The 26,084-nt window shown below is 39.1% G+C and overlaps 1 protein-coding gene across 1 annotated transcript; it reads left to right on the top strand.

Annotated features, from left to right (window-relative positions):
- The first annotated feature begins 4,146 nt into the window (after positions 1–4,146).
- Positions 4,147–21,832, top strand: LOC121634732 (macrophage mannose receptor 1-like). Its single transcript, XM_041977631.1, has 4 exons — positions 4,147–4,216; positions 19,170–19,481; positions 19,899–20,191; positions 20,275–21,832. The coding sequence occupies exons 2-4, from the start codon at positions 19,184–19,186 to the stop codon at positions 20,467–20,469; spliced, it is 786 nt and encodes a 261-aa protein (XP_041833565.1). The 5' UTR covers positions 4,147–4,216; positions 19,170–19,183; the 3' UTR covers positions 20,470–21,832.
- The last annotated feature ends 4,252 nt before the right edge of the window (positions 21,833–26,084 follow it).

Raw genomic sequence — 26,084 nt, 5'->3', positions numbered from 1 at the left:
ATGTATTGGTTCAGCAGATATGACCCACAAAAGTTTAGAGACCTTAGAATTGGATGAAATAAGATTTTATTTTGCTCAGGTTGGTGTCTTAAGATTGTTATATCTGGTCCTTCGCAGTTCGCTCTTCTGTGGGCATAAGAGAACAGAGTTTGAGAAACAGAACAACCATTGGAAAACGTCTTTGGCAATGAAGCAACGTACCAGCAGAAATGGTGGGATTCTGATCTGGTATCTTCTCCTGGGAGCTGTGAGCAACTGCTGAACAGATTACTGTAATGAGAACTGGAGGGTTAAACGAGCTTGATTACTGTGATCCAAATAGGGAATTGCATGAGGTCCAGTGTTTTCTTCAGTTCATTCAATAAGGAAATAAGCTTGGTCCAGAATCCAAATTCAGTCTGTTATAACAGTCCAAAGTTCAATACCCAAGAGTAGGGATGTTATGCTCCAGCCAATCTGCTCGATCACGTGTCGAGCATGTGACACGAAAGTGTTGCGAGCATTGTTTCTGAGCATTGATTCAGCATGCCAAAAGTCACGTGATAGACAAACCAAGGCCTTGTTACAGTACATCATCAGCCCTTAGTGTGAGAGGACGGAGCAGGCGGTGCCTTCAACATCACAGGTAGGCTTTATTTCCCTTTCTTTATATAGTTGTTTTTTTAATAGCCTTGGAAAAAGCAGACTTTAAAATTTATCATAAACTTCAACCAGAAGCATCAGAAGAAACGTCTCAGTCTGCAGCTGCAGATAAACACCACAACCTGCAGGACCTTAGACAGCCGAGCTGGTTTCTGATCACCATCAGCAGAGAATTTTAATGATTTTAAAGTTGGTTAATTACAATTTTATTCTTGTATCTCTTTCAGGTGCATCCTCTCCAAAGCTGGAAAGGTAGTGTGCCAGAAGAGGAGCAGACTAAAGCCTAACATTATTGAGAAGTACGTTTTTAAATAAAAATCTATGACACATCACAAAGTTGCCAGAGCATTTTTCTCATAATTCATTTCAAGATTCAAAGTGTTTATTGTCATTTGCACAGTAAGGAAACAAGTTTCCCTGAACAATGAAAATCTTACTTTGCCATCCACAGTGAATGTCATAAAACATCATAAAATAAAAAATAAACATAAAAAAATTGATAGAAGATAAAGATAACATAAAAAACTAAATAATCTATGTACATAAATGTGCAGTGTGCTATAAACTGCTGTGCCACATTCAACAACAATCAGCTGTGCAAAAACAAAAAAAAAAAAAACTCATGAGGTAGACGATAAGACGCATTTACAATATCTATTATAAATAATAAGACACATAAAATGGTGAACTCGACAGCAGTGATGTGCGGTCAGGAGAGGCGTCAGGATAAAAAAGTAAAAAGAAAAAAGTACATAAAATAAATATTAATATTTTCCACTGATCTGTGTTAAAAATGAATTTTCAGTATGACTCTACACAAAAATTGCCGAATTTGAGGATGTCCCGATCAAATTCAGGGCAGAAATCCCAGGTGAGGCAGTGGCGAGCTGTGCCTCCTCTGACTGCATGATCCAATACAAACTGGGTTGCACGACGCATTTCTGTTTCTCAGCATATCGCCAATATGAACTTTATAGAAAATAAATGTTATAGAAATGTCTTTAATGTATGTGTGAGAGAATTATTCCTGCTGATCTACAATAAAGTGCAGGGAAAAGTCAGCAAGTGGGGCAGGCAGTACTCTGCCTCACCTCAAGGAGGCATAGTTGCATGCTGTTGGATGAATGGTGAAATAAAACGCTCTTTTCGGATCTTACGATAGTAAATCTGACTCCAGAGGAGTCAGTGCCTCACCAGCCATGAACCCCACCGCACGTCACTGATCTCCATCAGCATTCTTTGTTCAGCTGCTGAGAAAATGACAGCTCTCGGCTTGCTCTCTTTTTCTGCAGCTCCTCTTTTCCACCATCCCCTCATCAGGGCTTCCTACGTTCCTCAGGACCTCCCACACGGCCAGGCTATGTAAGCCTCGCTTGAAGTAGCCTCAAGTAGATGCAGCTGAAATGTGTTAGTGGAACGGCTTGAGCCTTAATGCAGAGATGGCGTTTGTTCAAGCAAGGCTTTCTCAATACAGCCTGGTTTTCCTTAGCTACGTTTGTGGAATACCCCCCATGTGAGACACTAACAATAGGTGTGTTTACATTACTTCTAGAATTGTCTGAGTAGATGCAGGAGGAGACGGAAATCTTTTTACAAGTAAAGAAAAAAATATCGTCATCCTTGATAGCAAACAACGGCGAAAATGCAAAAATTTGACAAAGATTTAGAAATCTTTATCCTCCTTAAAGTGGAGTCTCGTGGGACAAGATTTTATGAGAATAATGGCTAATGCGCTAAACACAATTCATTGGAAACACCTGCAAATCGCGATTGCACTTTATCGAAATGTTAGAAATATCGCTCTTATTTTGCGAAATAGTGTAATGAAAACACAGCTATTAAAGCTGCTATTCTATTAACTATGATGAGCAGTGAACATGTTCTTACATGCTGTGTTTACAGTGATGAATGGTGTGTTTATGTAACGAAGTTTAGATGATACTACTCCAAAGTAGTTTGAGATTCCTGGCCACACCAACACAGTAAGAAGCACAGACTTAGCATATAACAAACAATGTATTTATTACTAAAACGAAATCACCATAAAATGAAGGTGCTTAGAAACCTAAAAATGAATTAAAAGAAAAAAAAAAAAAAAAAAAAAAAGGAAGACTTAAGAAAATAAAAGTCCACCCTATGCTGTGCAAGCCCTAGACTAGGCAGTTCCTTCTTTTTATACTCGTGATACCACATAGTCCAGTCCAGTGTGAGCTCCAGGCCTTCCTTGGCCCACTGATTGTCAACCAGATGGCGCACCTGTTGGACTCTTCCCACTGCAGTCTGTTCCATACTTCCAGTGCTGGGTCTTCCGCACTGCCGCCACAGCTTTCAGAGATGAGCTCATGAGCTATGGAATCTGGATGTCACAACGCCACTGAAGCCAGGAGATGATTGGTGTCAAGGAAGCGAGTCCTACCGCGGCCCGAGAGACAGCAGCCAAAGCGAGCAGGGCGACGACATCCCTATCACGCCATCCAGGAGTCCACCTGTTCGTCCGTGTGTTCATGTTCTTCCCTGCCTGCCTGCCTTGCTTGGTATCTGGTGCCTTACTTATGGGAGAGACAACTGGAGATCGCAGTCAAACGCAATTAGGCTCAGGTGTGTCCATCTGCAGTGTGTGCCTTCGTTTAGAGCTCATGGTTAGGTAACCATCCAAGTCTCACCACACAATAAAACGCACAACAATGAGATGAAAATATGGGGTTACCTGACCATACTGTAAACACTCAAGGCAACATTTTGCATCCTGTGACATTTACTGACATGTTAGTTGGAACTCTGTGTTGGTGATATTTGGTAGGAAAAGCAGCTGCTTCGACTGCTGTGGCTTGTTTTGGTTTTCGGGCTGTCACATGTTGTCCTTGTTTAAACCATGAACAAATTCACTGCTGCTGGAAGAACAGATTTGAATCTGCTGAGAAAACAAGATGTCTGAAAGGTACTGAACAACAGAAAATGATATATAAAATAATGAATCCAGAACTAAAAGGCTTTGTGCTGTAAAAGATTATGTATAGATAATAATTTAACATTCTAATTATGTAAAATATCTTAATATATTGTTATATTTATTTTCTTCCAGAGTATTTTAATCTGACTTCACCATTAAAATAAAACTTCAACTCAGCTTCCATGGCTGTTGCAGCCTTTACATTAATATTGTCTTTCTGTGGAAGCCGACGTGTGAAGGAACACTGATATGACTGATCATGTGACCCCACTTCACTGATGGGACAATTGTTTCTATAACAACCTCAATCACTCAAAGTGGGACTTTTAAGTATATCATTTGAAAAAAAAATTTTAGTTAATGAAAATAAAAAGATTTAACCTTTTTTTTTATTTTACTTTAAACCAGAGAGACAGGCTGGGAGGGTGGTGCTATGTAATTAGTGCATGATACGGGTGCAGGGTTACTTTGAATATTCATACAGGTTTTGCATTGGTCATCAGTGTTACATCTACATGGTGATTGCTGGAAAAACACAAATTTTACTGAGTGCAGAGACAGAGAAGCATCATTACCTGAAGCAGAGGTTCAGAGCTGGTTGGCCGAGCTGAGTGCTGCTGCAAGGTGAGACACCAACACTACAGGGGTTGGGGGTTATTCCTGCAGGAGATGATGGCCTCCTTCCTAAAACATGATTTCTGTCCATTTCTTATTATGTGCAAGGATCTATTGACATTTTTATTGCACATAGAAAAAGCCATGGTGTAAAATGTTTGTTACCATAAAATGTTTTGCTGAAATAAACTGTAAAAATATCAATGAGAAATTTAAAGAAGAATTTAACTGTTTATTATGGAAAAGTACCCTTTCTAGTTTTTGGCCCTGATTTGTCGTCAGAAATCAATAACTTTTTGTGTGTTAGAATGCATCAAAGTTAAAATGTGGTTTTGACTTTAAAAAAAGAAAGGACAGATTAATTTATGTGTTTATTTAACTTTTGTGTGCGTTATTGGTTTATGCTTGTGTGGGTGGAGGTGTTTGTGAGGATAACCGCAGGATTAGGGGTGGGGGTTTAAAGTTTGTGACAAAAAAAAGTCTGATAATTGATGCAAATGTCTCAATATGGAAAATCATAAAGTGTCAAAAGAAAAATAAAAGAGGTTGTCTGTACTTAGCAGGCGCAGTTGACTTTGTGTAGGAGAAGGTGGAGGCTGATGTTTTGGGTTTGTTGTGTGTTTATTTAGGGCAACATTCAGGGGAGAAAGTATTTACATGACCCACTGCTGACTACAACTTTTGCATCGACATTTCAACACTGATTACGTCATTATTTACCGATAAAAGCAGGTCTAAAGTTCTGCGTCCATCATAACTGTGCAGAGGAGGTGTTTCACAGCAATGACGGGAGGAGAGGAAGTGAAGGAAACTCCAGCAGAGTCATGCTGCTGTACCAGATACTTAGATTTCCACGTTTTGTTCTTTGCTTCATTTATGTTGCTTGTTTTGTTATAATGGACACAACCTAAATTCTGTAGGACTATCGTCCACATTTTTGTCTCCAAGTGCAGAGAAATATAGGAGTTTCATATATATTGCTGCTTTTTTGTAAACAGTTTGTTGTGTAGAGTTAAAGTCTCCCTCCATCAGTTCCTGATAATTTTTCTGAGACAAATTTGTAAAACAGCTTCCTCATAAATACAGACTGCAGACCTGCATCCTCCCATGAGACGTGGGACACTGCATGTCTACACATATACTGAACCCATTTCTGCTGTAGTTTCACACCTGAGGAAAACATGAATGTTTGCAGAAAGTGACTTCCTTTTATTATTGATCACATAGAAGTTGATTCTGATTAGAAAGACTGTTTTAACTGGATCATTTCTAAATCTCTTGTCAGTAAAGGTCAGTACAGTCTACTGTCAGTGCTGCAGCTTTCATTTGGTTTTGTAGTTTCTGTATTTTGAACTATTTTCTAAGCATCAGTGATATCTGCGTCAGTTTGAATGATTTTCTGATTTCAGTGTCTGTCAGATATTAAGGTCTGTCAGGTGGTATATACCATGATAAGATAAGATAAGATAAGCTTCATTAATTCCAAAAGATGTTCTGACACCAGCTGCTGAGACACAGTGGCCCTTATTTATCAAATGAACATATGATGGAAATCTGTGCGCACAACCATTTCCATGAAAGACTAAGCATTTATTAATTAAGATGTGAGTGTACAATACGATCAAATCTCATGAAAGGTCTCAGATTGTTTTCCTAAGTATAAGGGTAAATCCGGTCTCCAATCGGCTCTGAAGATATTGGACCCATAGACATAAAATACAAACGCCTCGTAGACTGAGATTGCATATTGGAGCTGACGCATCAATGCGGCCGCCATATTGGATGGGTCTCCCATGTGCCGCCAGTGCATTTATTTCTAAAGTGTATGCCCAACTACAACCATCGAAACTCCACAAATTTTTACCACGGTTACGTTTGTTACAAAACAGCAGAGATGTAGTTATGATACAGGTCACTGTTACACATTAAAAATACCTGCTTTCATGCTGAAATCATTTTATCATGCTCTTTAACAAAGACATGGTAAAATATTAATGAATGTATAAATGAATTCATTTTACACCTTAAATAAAAGTTACACACATACATGTGCACACACACACACAAACACACACACACACACACACACACACACACAGGGGGCAAAACCCTTGAAAATGACCTGTTTTGCACAGCTTCTTGCATGTGCTGACACTCTGTAACTCTAGGTAGTTAATTTTGGAATGTAGTGCAGCCTTACTTTGAGAAATACAGAGACAACAAAAGACAAAAGCATAAAATGGTGGTCCTCAATTTCGAATTGGGTTTTCCTTCTCAAACTCCACAATTGGGTTCCAATTTGTGCCTGACGCACTTGGTGTGACACCACAATGGTTCAGACGGTCAAAAATGCCCTGGAACTGCCTTGCAGTGGGATTGTTATTCCAGCCTCCTAAAAAAAAAAAAAAATAGCACACTAAGAGAGCTGGTTGATGGAGACAGTGAGAGGCATAAAATATATATCTTTTGAGGGTAAGTAAGGAAACTGTATACCAATTTTTTTTCCCACTGGGTTACTTCATGAGGTCATAACCACCAATAGGTGACCAGGCTGAGAGGTCAATCACATCAAAACATACTGTAAACTAGTGATGTATAGGGAATAAAAAAAAAAAAAAAAAAATCACCACTAGAATTTTCCCACCTAGATGGTACTGATATCCGATCTAGCCCACATATAAGCACTAATTATAAATATGGAAATTCTACCTGATGCCCTGACACAACTGAACTTGGAGCAGGTCAGGAATCAACAACAACGCGTCAGTGTCAATGACAAAGCCGATGACTGACACATACCTTCAAAAGAAAAGTTTCACCAATATGATCACGGCGAAACAAGACACCCCAAGAGCACCTAGTAATTTTAGTTACTGACTTTTCTACAAATACTCATAACATGTAACACAACACATGGTGACAGAGCAGCAGCAATACATGTTTTGCTCCAGTACAGTCCCTGATTAATAAATGATTCAAGCACACTGCAAATTTACTGGGTGTAAAATTACTAGATGTGTCTTGAGGGTGTAAATCAGTGTCAGAATTTGCTTCCTTCAAATAAATTATTCAGATCCATCAATTAGGAACAACATCAAAACTGAACTTTGAGAGTTTGAAAATAAGAACATGCCATACATACCATTTGACACTGCTATGACCTGAAAAACACTGAACACAAGAAGATTCCAAAGTAGTTAAAATAGTTGCTGGCGCTGTCTTGACTCCGGTTGGTTCTGAAGCTAGCCTGGAATCCAAAGACCCATCCAATATGGCGGTGATGCAGCATCATGCTCCAGAGTGTAATGAGCCTTCTATGTATATTATGTCTACGATTGGGCCTATGTAGACTATCGGATGAAGAAGTAGGCAAGGTGATGTAGGAGAAGCGGGTGACAATGGCGATGGCAGAGCACGTTGACTCTAAGCTAGAGACCCAGCATTAACTGATATGTACAGAGGTCTGAAAGACCATTCAGGCTTGTAATCCGCTGTGTTGAGGTGCGGGCACAGCTGTGTTTAGGTCCACTGCAGACCTACAGTGGAACATTGAATGAGTTTCTGGATATAGTTCTCCCACGTGCTGGAGTGCGTGAGAGCGACATAGCAGCTACAGTTTGTCGGCTAATTACGTGTCGAATTAGAGGGAAGCCGCCACAGACCGAGGACAGCTGGCTTCAGGGAGCTTTCAGCAGTGGTTCAGAGGAGGGATAAACTTTAATTGAGTGATGCTCTGCCATTAGGCTGCCATCTCAGCGATCAACCCCATCTTCTGCTGTGTGTGAGTGAAGTCACCTGCCATCCACACATCCATTTTATGTATCCGAGACTGAGGTACAGTTTTCTCTTTTCCATTTTAGCAGTTAATCTGGAGGACTGCAGTAGAACTACTACACTGTAAAACTAACACTACCAGTTAAGGTCAGCACTGCAACCAACTGCCAGCAGACTGTGACAAGTTTTTCTTTGAATTTAATGCTGCATCATCAGGAGGACTGTGCATGTAAAATAACTTACTCAAGCTAACTTGGATCTTATAGTGGACTTTTTAAGCATCTTGTTGTTATATCTCCTTTGCACGGGTCGAGTTAAGTTTATTTTCTTACTGTTTATTAAAGATTGGTGAAATCTTGCTGGGCATTTGAAGCGTCATTTTGACTGCAAATCAGCCAGCAGGCTTTTCCTCAGCTAGCTGTTGTTAATGGAACGCATGGTTTAATGTTGAGGTAAAATATTGTCTGAGTATATCTTGTGCCTTGAAACACATCTTGTGTGTCACTTGTTGTGATCCTCTACTGCATTTGCCTTTTTTTTATTTTTCGTTTTGTCGAATGCCCCCTGGTTAAGTAGCGGAAGATTTGTTTTAATTTTGTTTTCTTTATTATTGGGATACTCAAATAAATTCCCAGCTGTTTTATGTTGTTTTAGCTTCTGTTTATAAGCTGCCCTGAAGTAGGGGCACCCCACCTATGTAGCTCAGTATAAAGGTAGGAGAAGGCTGTGCTAGCATAAAGAGAGTGCTTTAAACTTCAGCTAGGCCCTCATAACTACACACTGTTGCCTGGATAAAAACTGAGCTAGAAAGTTACCCACATACTTACTGTTGTACTCAGGGGATACAGACCTAGATTTTGTATTCTCTCAGTCTTTCAGAGTGGGCTTTTATTATTCTCCACTACCTAGTGGGGTTATTCACTGCTACAAAAGTGTCGTCATGAACAGGAAACAGCCCCATATTTGCTTATATTAAGGAAACCCCACAGTATCATATTTAGCTTTTATGTAGCAGGTCCAATATGTCAGAAGTTGAAGGATTTTGTTGAGTTACAGAGGAAACTCACAGAGCAGGCAGGTGCTTTGCACCAGGCAGGTATTGGCAAAGAGAAGCTCTTTTGCTTGCAAAAGCAGTTGTAGATCAGCAAACAGCAGCCTTAAAAGCCCCTGCCACTGTTTACAGTCACCGGATCGTAAACTTCTGGATTTTGCCAGCTACCCAGTAAAAAGCGGAGATGAAATGGTTGAGAAATGGGTCTCTGTAATAAAGTCTGTATACCAGATTATGAAGGTGCCAGAAGACGATAAAGTAGAGCTCATCAAACAGCACCTAAAAAATGAAGCTAACGCCACAGTCAAATTCATGCTAACAGGCTCTAAGAACTCAGTGGAAGAGATATTTGATGTCCTGCTCCAAACTTATGGGAATAAGGTCCCAATTGGCACAAGATAGCTAAGATGGCTGCCGTGTCGATGTGGTGGTACTACTGAGCTCCAACAATCTAACTATCTCTAAAAAATCAATCAACATCCACCTAATCTCAACCACTTTTCGATTGGTTTAGGACACAAATATCTCTGGACTACAATCATTCTTGAATTTGGTGAAATATTTGGAACTTTTCAGCAAAAGTTACAACCTGCTGGCAAGCAGACACCATCACCAAACTTTTTGTATCATCTAAGGACTACATTTGCTGCAACAATGCCCACAGGGAAATTGGCTCAAGATTTGGAGAAGAAATCTTTTGATTTTATGTCACAAGAAATAACAGAAAGGCCTACAAGAAGCATTGGATGAAATCAAACAACTCAAGGCTCTAATGCAAGAAAAGGATAAAAAAATTGAACATCTGGAACAAACACTTGATGATTTGGAGCATTATTCAAGGATGGATGACCACCTGATATCGGGGCTTGAAATACATCGCACTTGTGCACAGGCTGCAGTTGGTGAGAGGGGAGATGACAGTGAGCTACCTTGTGCTCTAAATCTGGATACTTCTTCATTGAAAGATCAGGTAATCAAGTTTTTTAATAGCAGAGACATAACAATAGACAGTAAAGATATTGTTGCTTGTCATACTTTGGCTCAAAGAAATAGCAAAAAGCCAAATATTCTCATCAGGCTTGCTAACAGGAAACGCAAAATGGAGGTGCTGAGAAATGCTAAAAAAATTGAAGGGCACAAGCGTATATGTGAATGAGCACCTTACAAAAAGAAATACTGAAATTGCAAGACAAGCAAGGATTCTGAGAAGAGAGAAGATGATTCATGACACCTGGATGAGAAACTGCAGGCTGAATGGAACCCCAGAGCAGGCAAAGTGATTTTTATCAATGATATTTTAGAGCTTGAACAATACAAATGACACTATTTTGGGGACTACTCACAATATATAGACAATAAAAAATAAGACCTACTAAGACTTTGGATGGATCAAAATCCTCAGCAGTAAGAACAGAAACTGGTAAAGCAGTCTATGAAAGTTTATAGTTGCAAATGTTCGATTACACAGAGTATATATCTCAGGATAGGCAAAATGATATTGATCCAGAGAATAATTTCTATAATACAGTACGTACGCAGTGTGAATATTATACTGAAGATCAGTTTGAGAGTAATGTGATTTTCTGAATATCATTATTACCCTTTATGAAAAAAGTTGCCCTTTAATCTATAAGGTAAAGAGAAATAAATATGCTGAAAAGCCATGGCTACCTAAGGCTATTCAAAAAGCTTGTACAAAGAAAAATAAGTTGCACAAAGATTTTTTGAAAAAAAACTCAGGAAACAGAACAAAAATATAAAAGTTATAAGAATAAATTAATAAGTATTATGCGATCAAGTAAAAAAAAATGACTAGACTAATATATTCGAATAAAACAAATCAAATATCAAGAATACTTGGCGTGTTCTAAATGAGATAATAAAAAAGGGCAGTCATAGTTCTATTTTACTTAATTCTTTTTTAACAAAAGAAAAAATAAAATTGAACAATCTAATGATATTGCAAATGAATTCAACAAATATTTTATTGATATTGGGCCAAATTTGGCAAAGGAGATTTATTCTAATCAGGATGATGTAGATAAAATTGTAGGTAAAATAACAAATTTAGATAAAACTATATTTATACAGGGTACAAATGAAAATGAAATTATTACAATTGTTAAAAACTTCAAAAATAAAACCTCAGCAGACTGGAATGGATTGGATGTGTCAGTATTAAAAGAAATCATTGGGTATATAGCCAAACCACTGGCACACATCTGTAACCAGTCCTTGCAGTTCGGCAGGTTTCCAGAAAAGATGAAGATCGCCAAGGTTACCCCTGTTTATAAGGCTGGGGACAAACATGACTTTTCTAACTACAGACTGATTTCCCTATTATCACAATTTTCAAAAATACTGGAAAAAATATTTCATAAAAGATTCTATGATTTTATTGTAAAACATAATATTCTCTGTGGACAACAATATGGGTTCAGACCTGATAGGACTACGACTCTGGCACTTACTGATCTTGTGGAAAAAGTATCTGATGCAATTGATAATAAACAATATACTGTAGGGGTGTTCTTAGATCTAACTAAAGCTTTCGATAGCGTTAACCATGAATTATTACTTAAAAGAATGTGTAGATATGGAATCAGGGGTGTGTCTCTTTCTCATGGCTTAAGAGCTATTTAGAGAATAGATGTCATCATGTCCACATTGAAAACACTGACTCGCAGTTATTGACAATGACCACTGGTCTCCCACAGGGTTCAGTGTTGGGTCCTTTGTTATTTATTCTTTATATTAATGATGTATGCTTAGTATCGAAAACATTGCATTTCATATTATTTGCAGATGATACTAATATCCTTAGTTCGGGCAAAGATTTAAAAAAAAAAACCTAATGGACACAATCAAAAATGAACTAAATAAACTAAAGTGTTGGTTTGATTCAAACAAATTAACTTTGAATTTAAAGAAAACTAAATTTATCATATTCGCAAATTCTGCTGTCAATGTGAACACTAAATTGAAAATAAATGATAAAAAACTCGAAATAGTGAAAGATGTCAAATTTCTTGGGGTAAGAATAGAAAATAAGTTAAGTTGGAAACTACATATTGATCATATTAGAGTAAAGTTGTCTAAATCAATGGCAGTGTTATACAAAGTTAAAGAGTTTCTAAATAAAAAAAACCTTATATCTCTTGTACTGTTCCTTAGTATTGCCTTACCTAATGTATTCTATTGAAGTGTGGGGAAACACCTACAAAACAAATTTAAATCCCTTGTTCATAATTCAAAAGAGAGCAATTCGAATTGTTAATAAAGCAGATTACAGAGAGCTCACAAACAAATTTTTGTTAAATTAAAAACATTAAAGTTTAAGATTTGGTTGACTTTAAAACTGCTTAATTTATGTATAGAGTAAAGAATAATTTGTTGCCTGTACACATCCAGGGCTTGTTTTCGATCAGAGATAGCATGTATGATCTTAGAAGATACAATATGTTTAGAAAACCAAAAGCAAGAACAAACATAAAACAATGTTGTATTTCTTTTGTCGGGGTTGATATATGAAACAAATTAATTAACAGTAGATATATGTATATTATTTTCTCTATTCTATTATTGTAAGTGTCACGGTAGCTATTTTGCTTCTTTTATATTTTGATGTAAACTGATTTGGGGGGGTGGGCATTATAAGCTTTTGCTTCTGCCTGTATACCCTTTTCAGACTGTCTTTAAGTTTTTTCTCTTTTACATAAATGTGCATTGTGTATATATATATATTTTGTAAAAAGATGTCTGAATAATCTGTTAAACCTAACAAGGCTAAATGAATTATATGACAGGAAACAGCTGTGTGGGGAGACCTTAAGGTCTTATGCCTATGACCTCCAGGAAGGACTGGGACATATTATAAGGAAGGAGTCTGTGTCCCACACCCTGATGCAGTGTTAAAGGAACAATTGGTTCTGGGTCTGAAAGACAGTTCCCTAAGAAAGGAATCAAAGAGGCAGGTTAAAGATGAGAAAGATTTAACATTTGTTGAACTGTTACAGGCTGCAATTACCTGGTCTGAGGGGTAGGTCCAACCTGACGTTACAGTAGCTTGTATCAAGTATTGTACAGGGAAAGGACAGAGAACTATGCTCCCTAGAAAACCACCCTTAAAGGACGATGAGGGGAGGTATATTTGCTATACATGTGATGAAACTTGCCACACCAGCTGTCATTGGCTCAAGAAAGCAGACAAGATGATCACTACTGCCCTACATGAAACCACTATTGGGACAACAGGGTCCAGTAATCCTGATAGGGCCAAGAAAATTCCTCATCCATCAATGACAGGGAGTCAAATGGCAAACTGTGTTGTAACAGAAGTGAATGATAGCCTTTAAATAGTGCTTTAAGGAAGTGCTGAACAGTCAATCTAAAGATCAGGGTAGTCGAGACAACCTGTATTTGTGACACATAAGCTCCAACATAACAGCTATCAAAGACTTTCATTTTCATAACTATGTTGAGGCACAGAAGATGATGTCAGCCAACTGGATTGAACTCACTGCAGCTAATGGGCCTGATATCCCTGTATTACGATGTCTGAAAATGGAGATGGAGTGTGTTTGAAGACCAGTGGGCAAAAAGTGCATTTTTTTGTATTGAAAGATACACACCCTCACTTAGAAAGTCCAGCAGGCTCCCAGGGATTGTAGAAATGAATGTGATTGAAGATCTGGAGACCCTCTTTACAGCCCAGAGCAATCACATATAGATGGACACTTTTGATGAGAGGAAGGCCAATATTTGCCAGCTGATGGCCAAGGTTAGGGAAAAAAAAAAAAAACTGTATCCAGGTCCAAATGGCAAGATAGGATCTGTAAAAGTGGCAGGCAGAGAACCCGTTGTCATTTTCCCTTTGAGCAAGAGAGTAGTAGAGGGTCGCTGTAGAGTCTCACACAAGATGGAATGTCAAATACTAGTGGAGGCTGCGCCAAGGCCAGTCCCCAAAAGGAGCTCATAGTGGCAAACATCTTAGCAAAGACCACAGGCAGTAAGGTCCCAGTTAGGTAAGAGGGCTGCAAAGCTAATGCCATGGCAAGAGTAGCAGTTGTAAGTAGACCACAGGGTGTGCTTCTAAAAGAGGTGGTACAGAGAGAAGAGAGGAAGGGGGGGTCATTAAACAGTTGAGTTGCTCTGAGAATAGACAATTAGTGGATGGGCCTGAAGACCTAACCGTCCCAGTCCCAGTGAACACTCAGGATCTCACAGAGTCCCAACATCACCAACTCTGACACCTGCTGGCTGCCCATGAGGATGTATTCTCTGAATGTGAGGGGGATTATGAACATTCAACCACTGTTGCTCATTGTATCTCCACTGGAGATGCAAGCCCTGTCAAGTGGAGAGAGAAAAGGGTGAGCGGCCGTTGATCTCGTATCAGGTTGGGCGACCATGTGCTGCTATGTAACCATAACTACAGGGGCAGAAATAAAGTACAAGACAAGTGGGAATTGCAGTCTTATGCTGTAGTTAAACAAAACCACCCAGACATTCCTTTGTACACTATCAAACCAGTGAGGGTGGACAACACCATGCTGTTACGGTTGTGCACTTTTGAGTTGCCCACAAAATTGGCAGCAGAATGTGCCCCGGCTATCAGCACAAATGGAGTTGGACAATGATTGTCTGCAAATTATTTGTCACACACGAACCACAGGTACACCAGACACAATTACGCCAGCAGCCCAAAATGTCATGGTTGTGGTAGTTGACGTGGCTGGAGAGTCAGGTTCCACCTATAGACTGTATATAAAAGATGGACAGAGCCTCATGATAAAGTGAAGCTCATTGGGCGGTTCCTACTGTCACCATCTTGGCAGCATCACGCCTGCCGTCCCTCCCGGAAAATACAAAAATGGTTAGAGTGGTGGAGCTGAGAGGGGGGCTGTGAGCTTGGGGGTAGATGATTGACATATATCAAACTCTGAGCTGCCTGTAGCTAAGAGCTAACCCAGAGCTAACAGTAGCTAACTGGCTAATGAAGGTAGGTGGGATAAAGATAAGGAGCACTGTTAGCCGGCTAAAAACCGCAGTTGTGCTGCACTCTCCCTTCTTGCTGTGGATATTGGATACTTGTCCATCAAAAGAACAAGCCCTAATTATGCAGAATTTAAATATTAAAAAAACATCCAAACAGATGAGTTAGAAAAAAATCACCCCCTCACAGTTGTCATGAAGGTAAACTTGACCTACTAATCCTAGAATGGTTTTTTGTACCAGGCTTTAAACATGTTTATTTCTGCTGTGAACTTTGTAACATGGGAGTCTATGGGGATTTGCTCTGTTTTGGAGCCAGGCCCTAGCGGATTAGGGGTGAACTGCAATTTTTTGCACTTCCACATAGGCTTCACATTTCACCGCCAGAGGTTGCCGCTTGGTTCAGACTTAAAAGCCTACAAAGCCCTAGTGAGTCAAGTGGTCAGTGTAAGATTATGGCAGCCTCAGGTGAAGAAAGTGATGAAGTGTGGGACGAGTGTCACAACCTAGCAATCCAGTCAGGCAAAAAAGAGGTAGACTTCCCATGAGATATGAGATAACCATATACACTGGGGCTACTGGTACTGGGGGAATAGAGGCCTAGATCTGGTATTCTCTCAGTCTTTCAGGGTGGGCTTTTATTGTTCACCCCTACCTAGTGGGGTTATTCCTTGCTACACAAGTATGAGTCAATGTGGATTAGTGTTGCAGCTCAGCAGACCCTGAAAATAATTATTAAACAATTTTCAAACCATCATCTAAGCATAAGCAGCCACATATTCAGTACTCAAAATTAACCCATTTGCCAAAAAAGAAAAAAACATGTTAAAATGGATCCCCAAAACAAATAACTTAAAATAACTTATTGATATGCTGGGAGTGCCACACATGACAATTAGAATAGCTTAAAATGAATATATCATACACTACAATTTGAAATAATGATGAATACAAACAGAGATCTGTATTTGCACACAAACTAATACCTATATTCACTCTTGAAGCATCTCATCACCCCGCTGGCAAACCCTGCCACAGAGCAGGAGCCCATGTTCAACAGTGTGCACACACACGTGCACGGTGGAGCGCTCCTTCGGACAGCTGAAGGGCAGGTGGATGTGTCTCGGAACAGTTGGGGGACGCTGCTGTATTCTCCAAACAAAGTCTGTGACATAAGTGCTGTGCAGTCCTTTACAATGTGCTCCGGCTAATGGAGCCTTTTGGTGCCCTGGTGCAGCGGATGCCCAGGGAATCGTGCCCAGCACAGCCTTCACTGCTATACGGAGGAGACAGGAGCCGATCCTTCTATCACGTAAACTATTCTAACAAGTAAAGTGGTCTATTCCTTAAAGTTGTATAACTGCTCTATTTAAGAAGTAGGCTAATGTTTCCAATGCTGTGCACTAAAGGAATCTGAAGTTCTTTACTGGACAAGTGGAAATGCTGTAGGCTACCAATTTTCTATTTTATAGGCTATAAAAAGTGGCTTCATATAAGAGAACCTTGAACACAATAATGCTTAGCTAATGCAAGTATACACAGATGTTCAGCTTTTTGAAAAAGTTTTATTAACTTTTTTTTAAGGTTTTCATTGATCTCTTGCGTGTTGTTTTTATTTTTTTGCGCAAAGTAAAGAATTGTGACTTTCAGTTATCAGGTTTAGGCTATTAACATAATATTAACATAAAAAAATTATAAAATCATGGGCATATACAGGTGCTTGTCATAAAACTAGAATATCATGAAAAAGTTGATTTATTTCAGTAATTCCATTGAAAAAGAGAAACTTCTATAATGTCAACATTCATTCCTCACAGACTGACATATTTCAAATGTTTATTTATTTTCATTTTGATGATTGTAACTGACAACTAATGAAAATCCCAAATTCAAAATCCCAGAAAATTAGAATATGATCGATACCAAAAAAGGATTTCTAGAAATGTTGGCCAACTGAAAAGTATGAACATGAAAAGTATGAGCATGTACAGCACTCAGTACTTAGTTAGGGGGCACCTATTGTTAGCGTCTCACCAGGAGGATATTCCACGACTGTATGAAAGCCAGGCTGAGCTAACACCATCTCTGCATTAAGGCTCAAGCTGTTCCACTAACACATTTCAGCTGCATCTACTTGAGGCTACTTCAAGCGAGGCTTACATAGCCTGGCTATGTGGGAGGTCCTGAGGAACGTAGGAAGCCCTGATGAGTGGATGGTGGAAAAGAGGAGCTGCAGAAAAAGAGAGCAAGCCGAGAGTTGTCATTTTCTCAGCAGCTGAACAAAGAATGCTGATGGAGATCAGTGACGTGCGGTGGGGTTCATGGCTGGTGAAGCACTGACTCCTCTGGAGTCAGATTTACTATCGTAAGATCTGAAAAGAGCGTTTTATTTCACTATTCATCCAACAGCATGCAACTATGCCTCCTTGAGGTGAGGCAGAGTACTGCCTGCCTCACCTGCTGACTTTTCTCTGCACGTTATTGTACGATAAGCAGGAATATTTCTCTCATACATACATTAAAGATATTACACAGACTGTGGAGAGTCATGGTGTATAACAAGTATTTCTGTAAAGTTCATATTTGCCATATGCTGAAGAAAAGAAACGGGCACCCGTCATGCAACCCAGTTTGTATTGGAATGTGGGCTTTCATTTCTCACAGACTGAAATATTTCAAATGTTTATTTCTTTTCATTTTGATGATTATAACTGGCAACTATTAAAAATCTCAAATTCAAAATCCCAGAAAATTAGAATATGGTAGCCAAGTGTGGACGCAGCAGAACATGAGCGCATCCAGTCGACCCGCCGCCCAGGAGTGGAGGGAGGTGGGGGGAGAACCAACCAAGGCAGTGAATCATCAGGGGAGGTGTGCCTGTAGTGGTGTATGTGAGTGTGGTGCGTGCATGTGTGTGTGCAGTATGTAAGCCTGTGAACTTTCTTCCAGTTCCTTTCTCCAGTCTCTGCCACCTGATGATAGTGGGGCGTCCTTGAGAGCTGATCCAGGAAAAGTCCACCGCCCGAGAGGAGAGTGGGGGGGACTGAGCATCCGTCAACAAAACCTTCCAGGAGAACTTTATAACCAGCCATCCAAGGCCAGTACAGGGAGCCAAATTAGATAACAGCATTTGTTTTAGTTTCAGGCCAGAGCTGTTTCGTCTGCCTTGAGTCTCTCAGTGGTCCCACTGGCGACTCTAATCATCCGAATTTTGCGAAACGCCAGGAAACCGCCCGCTCCAAACAGCAGAAACCCAGTTATCATGAATCCGAATGTGTATATGTCTTCTGCGTCCTCAACAGAGAGAATCGACAGGCACATGACTTTCCACACACCCCAGGAATCCATCACATATCCAGCCGAAAACGTTCTGCCAGGACAAGCAGGCTCTCCTACGCCTGTTTTCCGGTTCGAATAAATTTGGTCGATTGCATTTAGGGACCAGCTGATCAAATCCATGGTTCTAGATTCTAGATTCAGAACAGAAATGCAGAGAAAGTCTCAGAGATGACAGGACAAGTAGCAGGGAAGCGTGGGGAGGAGGGAGAGAGAAGAAAACCGTGTGCCTTCGTAGAATTTTAGGCTTCCAAGCAGCACCTCTTTATTCTTTTCCACCTCACAAGTGTGAGTTTCAATCTCAACCTCTGAAAATTTATTTATTTTTTTTTTTTTTTGGCAGAGCATCTCTCCATGGCTTGACCTCATTGGGCAAGGACTCTGGACCACGAATAATTATAACATGTAAATGATGATGGATTCCAGCCACTGCATTTATCAATATTGGAATACGTAGGAATGATCGGGTCTTGATAAATGCAGTGGCTGGAATCCATCATCATTTACAGGTTATAATTATTCGTGGTCCAGAGTCAGATACAAATGTTTCATAAATGAAATCTGATCACATGGGCTCTCATTTCTACTTTCTTTTGATAAATGAGGGCCAGTAAAACCATCACTCAGTAAAATTGATCTGCAAAGAGAAGAGATTGAATACAAAGATCAAGTAATTCACTAGAACAAACTAAAAATAATTTCCTTGTCACGCCACCTTAACTGTACCTGAAAAGTAAAACCTGCATGAAACATTTCAGCATTTTTCCCTGAGATGAATGTTAACTGAATGTTTGAATGTGTCTGCAGGCTTCAGTAAAAACATGATGAGGAACATTTACATCTTCGTCTCCCTGATGCTCATTCTTCCTGTCTGTGGGCAGCAATCAGGCCTCAGAAGCATCAGTTTTATATGTTATGAGGAACACAAGACCTGGAAAGAAGCTCAGTCTTTCTGTAGAGAGGAACACACTGACCTGGCGACTATCAGAAGTGAAGAAGATAATCAACTGATTCGTGAAAGCCAGAGCTGGATCGGACTTTACCGAGAGGATGCGAACAGTCCATGGAAATGGTCCAGAGGAAACAAGAATGCAGCCTTCTTTAATTGGGACAAAAACGGTGAGCAGAACTGATTTATTGATGTTCAGGTTTTCAGGATATGAGTTCAATAATTTTTATAACGTTTATTTTAATCAGACCACGTTACTATTTCTGCTCCACTCAGTCATGTTTCCTTTAATTCTACATGGTGATTAAACAGAAAGATGTATTTCCAAAGAAATCTGAGTTCAGAAAGTGTGACATTTTTATATTGTTGTCCTCAGCCGACCTCGACTGACATAAATGATGTTTGTAGAAAAATGTCAGTCATAAAAACAACTCAAATTAAAGGTGACCTGTCAACATATTTCATTAAACCTCACTACTAAAACAGGACAAACATGATAACATTAAGGGGACATAACAGGTATAAAATATCGTTCAAGTTAAAACTTTTTTTTCCTCAAGATGGTTTCTGTCTCCTGTTTCTTACAGAACCAAATAACCCACAAACTGAACTCTGTGTTGTGAGGGAGAAGACTGGTAAATGGCATAGTTATCCGTGTCAGTCCAGACAGTCTTTCACATGTTATGATGACAATCTGGTTCTGGTGACGGAGAACAAGACGTGGGAGGAGGCGTTAGACCACTGCAGGTCTCTGGGAGGAGAGGACTCAGAGAATCCAGACTCTGTGTCCTGGAAGCCCAGCTACGACTTGGCCACCCTGATCACTGAAGATGATCATGACTACGCACGAGAGAGAGCACAACAGGCGACCACTGATGAGGTGGGCCACTTTTCTCCACGGTGTTGGTGTTGTTGAGCAGCTTATCCTCTGTGTTTATACGGATCTCTGCTAAATGTTGCTAGGTGTGGACGGGTCTGCGTTTCCTGGGTGATGGCTGGTTGTGGGTGGGTGGAGAACCGGTGCAGTACCAGGATATTCCAAGCTGCCCGGCTTACGGCTGTGGTGTCCTGGAGAAGAACAGCAACACATCCTTTGGGCTCAGAGCCTGCAGTCAGAGAAGGAACTTCTTCTGTTACAAGAGGCCTGAAAACGACTGAAAGCCACTGGGCTCATCTATCAGCTGCTTCTCCCTGCTGTTAATAACAACACCAGGAGTTTAGAAACACTGCTGGAATCTCTGCAGCTCATCCACAAGTAAACACTCTTCATTGCTGCTGCTTGACTGCTGTCATTGCTTTTCTGATAAAGAAAATAATTCTGCGAGAAGTGTAAACTTAAATATGAAATAACACAGTCTGCTGTTCATTGCACATAAAAACAACGGACATCCCCCCTGCAGTAATCCCCGCCCCGTCATGGACGAAGCTTCTCGTAGAGTACGACCGGACCAATACCAACTTTTTTCTTGTTCTTGCGGCCTCGAGAACAAGAACAAACTATGTAACAGTGCAGAGTATGTAACAAGCTCAAGAGATAAATGTTCCTCTGCTGCCACCTTCAGGAGTCTGACAGTAACTGCAGCATGTTTGTTTATCTCAGTAAAGCAGCAACAATGAAGAACCTTTACTTAGTAAATGCTCCACATAACTACTCTGCTTCACATCACTGGAAACACACTCAGATGTACAAACACATATTTGATAAGAAGTTTGAAGTTAGACAGTAAAACAGATCAGTGATGGATCAGTAGAGTCTGTCCTTCACTGATTAGATGACGACAGTTTAAATAGTTGAAAATTTATTTCAGTGTGTGAACATCTGGTGGTTTTATTAAAACATGAACGGCAGGTAAAAGCAGGCAAAATACGACACCAGTGGATTATAATACATTTACTGGAGTGAACTGGAGTAGAAATTTAAAGTGTGTCTTTAACTTTAACTCATCACAGTACTTGTTTTCTGCAGTTCAGAGGGAAATTCTGTAATCTGTTCGTCTTTTATTTATTCTAAAGTTTACTGTTACCATTTTTTTCTTTGTAATTTTATGTTTTACATTCATATTTGTAATTAGATTATTTAGCTGTTCATTTATGAAGTAGTTAAGTGTGAAACACTTTAGATGATTTGATAACATTTTATTCTGATATTTTTTCATCATACTTTAATCTACATGTTTGGTTTAGATTTAAGTGAAAACTCTTTTGCACTGAATCAGATATAAAACCTTCATCCTGAGCTACGCTGTTCAGGTTGAGGTCATCTGATTTGGTTCTTATCTTCAGGAATTGTTGGGAGTTTGGTAAAGTGATGGAAAACTGGATGTGAATCCTGTTAGATTCATCTTTCAGTTTTCATCCTTCGTCAGGGATGATGTGATTTTTGTTGGCCTTAAATTTTTGAAGAGATGGAACCTTTTTTTTAAATGTTTAAGCCATAAGAGCCCGACGTGACATATTTGTCACATACAGTTTCTGAGACATTTACTTCAATTTATGGTGTAAACTTTGCTCAAAATCCTGTTGAACACAATCTGATATTTTTTGTTATATTTTGTTAAAGGGACAAATAAAGACCTCATATATTTAAAAAAAATAGACTTTTCTTACCATTTTTTCATGGGTCGGGCCTTAGAGGGTTAAACAATAAACTAAATGTAAACCATCAAGACTGCCTCCACATGTTCACGTTGTAGAATTGTGTAAGTTTATTTTTTGGGATGTTAACTTTTGTCAATTTCTGCTGCTTGTGATAAACCCAGAAAGAATTTCCTTGTGGAAAACTGTAATGAGAATAAACTTTCCTTTATCCTTCTTTTTAATCCTACTTTTTCTAGCAGAAGCAAATTTGCTTAAAGGTGCAGTATGTAACAAAATCCAAGGTAAATGACAGAACAATTTTATATATTAAAAACTCAATCATTTTACTAAATTAGCTTATGTTTTGTCTTAGAGCAAGCCATTTATATCTACTTGTTGTGGGTCCACATACAAGGCAGCTGTGTACTACGGAGTCTCTGGATGGACAAACAACTCCTCTTGAAAACTGCAGTACCAGCTTTGTTTGAAAGGTGCTGGAGTACCGTTTAGAATACGTAACACCAAAAAGGACCATAGAAAAAACAGTACACACGTATATGATTTCCAAGTACTTACTGTGGCCTATTGCACAAAAGATTAAGTCGGGATATGTTGGTCATCTGGATCAAATTATCCATGATATTGTTACATGAAGGCGGGGTACAGGAAAGTGGGATGGTTATGGCATAAGTTACGAGGGAGATTTATTCTGTGAACCGAGCCTGCTAAGTTCCAGGATTTATTTAATCTCATCCGTTATTACAACCAGCAGTCACTACAAATGGAAACCAATATTTATTCGATTGTCCGCTACACATTATCACATTCAACTAGATCCATTGTCATTATTTAATGATTTTAGATAAATGATTTTACATTCATTAGATAATTTAGTTTAGACTCTATATAAAATGCACTTCCCATATAAATACACAGCTAACTCACAATTTCTGTATTAAATACGGACAAATCAAAGCAATTAAACCATGAGCTCCGTTCAAACATGAACTTACACAGAACAGGGGTTCCCAAACATTTTGAACCCCAACATCCAACTTAACGTACATGACGTACACTACGTACACTAACACACGCACACATAACATATATTTATACTTTTGTTTTTTCCTAGAGATTCTCTGAAATTATTGTGGGATCCCAGTTTGAAAGATAGAAAAGTTAAAAAGCACAGAGTACAAGCATATTATACAACACTAGAGAAGACAGACATTCACAGAGGTCTGTACATAATACACCCTCATGTCTGCACACTGTAATAAATGCAGGACACGTCCAGGCGCAACTAATTAATGGACATATGAGTGGATGCAGTCATCTCCTGGCAGGCCTGTGTACACAGTATACAGCACACACATCATACGAGGCCAGATCTATTTAAAATGACACTAAATCCGCAGCCAGTGTAGGTCATATTCAATTGAAAGCATGCATATTAACTAAAATAATACTAAAATGGTCACACTGTGGAGGACAGCACAGCCCACCGTCAACTACATTTTTGGAAACATTAATTAACTATGTGGATTGTAGTTGTAATGGTTTCAGCCCAGCTTAGTTATTCATCCTGAATGTCTATTTTTTTTTTCTTTTTTTAGGCCCCAGGACTAAAAAAACGACTGGCTTACCACAAGTAAACAATGAAACAACAATAAATTTCTTTAGTTTTTGGGTTTCTGTTTTTACTTTGGTGTTCAATCTAAGGCAGTTTTCACCTGAATGTGTCCAGTATGAGCAGCAGGAAAGGCAGCGAGTTATTTTGCTCTTACATCACTTTCTCTCCTCGGTCCACTGTCTGCAAGCAAACTGGACCAGAACTCACTTGTAAGTAAACCAAGACCACCTGGTTTTCAAGCAGGGTTTAATCATACTATCCATAGAAGCAGACCAGGGTTCATTAAAAGCAGATCAAACAGCAACAGAGTAAATGCGCCCTCAGATGACAATTAATTTCAGGTATACTCGAACCACAGTTTAAATACAGTTTCCGCAAGTTCAGCCACACTGTGTCCTTTACCCAGGCCCTGTCCAATCTGATCAGACCAGGCAGACAGCAGAGAAGTCACAGAGAAGGAATGAGAAATAACATGCAGCAACTGATCCAAAGCAGGACTTAAACAAGAGCCAGCTGCACTGAGGACAGCTTGTGCATATTCATCCAGTCGACTTCTTTTGAGCCTCCAGAAATATAAACCAGAACTGTTTTACACAAGCAGCAAACCAAATATCTGTGTTATCAAGAAAGTTTTCTAGACAGAAATTCATCTCAGATGGACAGAAACACAATTTAACTTAGTTCTGTGGTCTGTAAGTCCGAGTTACAGCTGCTTTTAAAAGGGAAAAACAACTGACTTCTAGTTACATGGGCCAAAGATGAGAAAGACCATCCAGGCTGTTCTCAGACTCTGTGATGGTTTGAGGGGGTGCATCAGTATTCATCGCATTGATATCTTCATAGTCTGTGTGGAAAGTTACCATTGATTCCATGTGTGAAGGCAATTGAAATCATTGTATTTTTGCCTGTAAAATAAACATTCTAATTAGGGCTGTCAAAAATACCAGCGTTAAATACCGCCTCTGTGGAGAATGGGGGTGTTTTAACACACACTCTTTTCCTGGTGAGAGGGTTCCACATCTGCACTTTTCCCTTTTTTTTTTTAACTAGCGACAATCCAGCTGCGCTTTGCACCAACATGTCTGCTCAGGTGTGTTGCAGCAGGGAGACATCTAAGACCTGCAGGATAGTGGGCCTTGAGGACCAGGGTTGGGGACCTCTGCTCTAGAGGATCTCTGGTCGTCTCTGTGCAGCAATGGCTGTCGGTGATCAGCTGATCGGCTTTTCTCTTGTTACGTTTGTTAATAGTTCAGCTGAGAAGGAGCAAACTAGCAGTTCATGGTTCACACCATCACAAAATTACCACAAAGTATTGTTTTTGGCAGGACCTTCTCTAACACAGTAGCTGATGAATGGATGTAGCTGTAGAAAGGATTTATATTTTAGCTTTGCAGGGGCGGGTCTAGAAAAGTTCTGATGGGGGCCAGGCAGGAGCACTGACCAGGAAAAAAGTGTAAATGAAAAAAAAAACAAAAAACAAAACAAGCAGCCAATGACGTATTTTATCAGCAGGTGTTTACTTTGGGTGATGCTGCTGTAGGACTTTTATCACTGTTATACACTTCAATGTATCCAACACTCACACTTCAATGATAAAAGGAAAAAGCTGTTTTTATCCAGATCATCAGTTTTATCAGAGTTTCTTCATCAATGCTGTTTAACTTCATTTATCACATCTGCTGGTTTTAGGACAGAAATTATCACCATAGAGACGGTTGGTGAGATGATATATGAATTCTGCATTTTGATCTAGAACATGGTAGAAATAATTTAGAACAACACATTATATGCTGCATTTACTGACCCTTGTACACCTGACGTTTACCCAAAAGAAGGTCAGTTAGAGTAACTATTTGTAGCTTTGGCTAGTTCTGTTGATACAATACAATAAAAACTGACAGATTTCAGACAAATAAAAACTCACAAATTTTGGTGATTAATCATTTGGAAATGATTTGAAATTTGTGATCAATTTGAAAGCTGTGATTAATTTGATTGAAAATTTCAATCATTTGACAGCCCTAATTCTAATTAATTAATGAATCATAGATTTAATCTAATCCAATCCCACTGATAGACTAACTGACAATACTTTAAATGTATAATATTAATAATGAGTTATTTACAGCATGTGTTTTTCCTGTAGAAAATTTGCAATTTGCCTCACGCAGAAACACAAACAACAAGTGAAACCAGGTGGGTGAGAGGTATCACTTATTTGTTTATCAAATTCTGTTTTATTTTTCACTTGGTGATGGAGGCTTTTAAATTCTTGTGTTTCAAAACTGGATTCAAGAACATGTTGTCCTGAACATCTGATTATATGTATAAAAACTCAAAGATTTTAAAGGAATGGAGGTAAAAGACTAAAAACTGTATAACTACTGTTGAGGCAAAACTACACTGTGTTCTGAATTGTACTTCATAAGTTGTTTTTGTTTATTTAAAGAATCCATAAGAATGACAGTGGATATAATCTTTTAGTTGTCAAAAGTGATATTAGGTTCTACAACAAAACTACATATAATCACTTAAAACCAAGTGCTCCAAATTATTCTGCAAA

The sequence above is a fragment of the Melanotaenia boesemani genome, chromosome 2 (assembly GCF_017639745.1).
Source record: "Melanotaenia boesemani isolate fMelBoe1 chromosome 2, fMelBoe1.pri, whole genome shotgun sequence".
Classification (NCBI taxonomy): Eukaryota; Metazoa; Chordata; class Actinopteri; order Atheriniformes; family Melanotaeniidae; genus Melanotaenia; species Melanotaenia boesemani.
The sequence above is the reverse complement of the archived record's forward strand: the minus strand, read 5'-3'. Positions and strand labels throughout refer to the sequence as shown.

Excerpts from the sequence above, each read along its gene's own strand:
- LOC121634732 (XM_041977631.1), top strand. The coding sequence starts at position 19,184 with ATGATGAGGAACATTTACATCTTCGTCTCCCTGATGCTCATTCTTCCT. Across the intron at positions 19,482-19,898 it reads CTTTAATTGGGACAAAAACG|AACCAAATAACCCACAAACT; the intron begins GTGAGCAGAACT and ends TGTTTCTTACAG. Across the intron at positions 20,192-20,274 it reads AACAGGCGACCACTGATGAG|GTGTGGACGGGTCTGCGTTT; the intron begins GTGGGCCACTTT and ends AAATGTTGCTAG.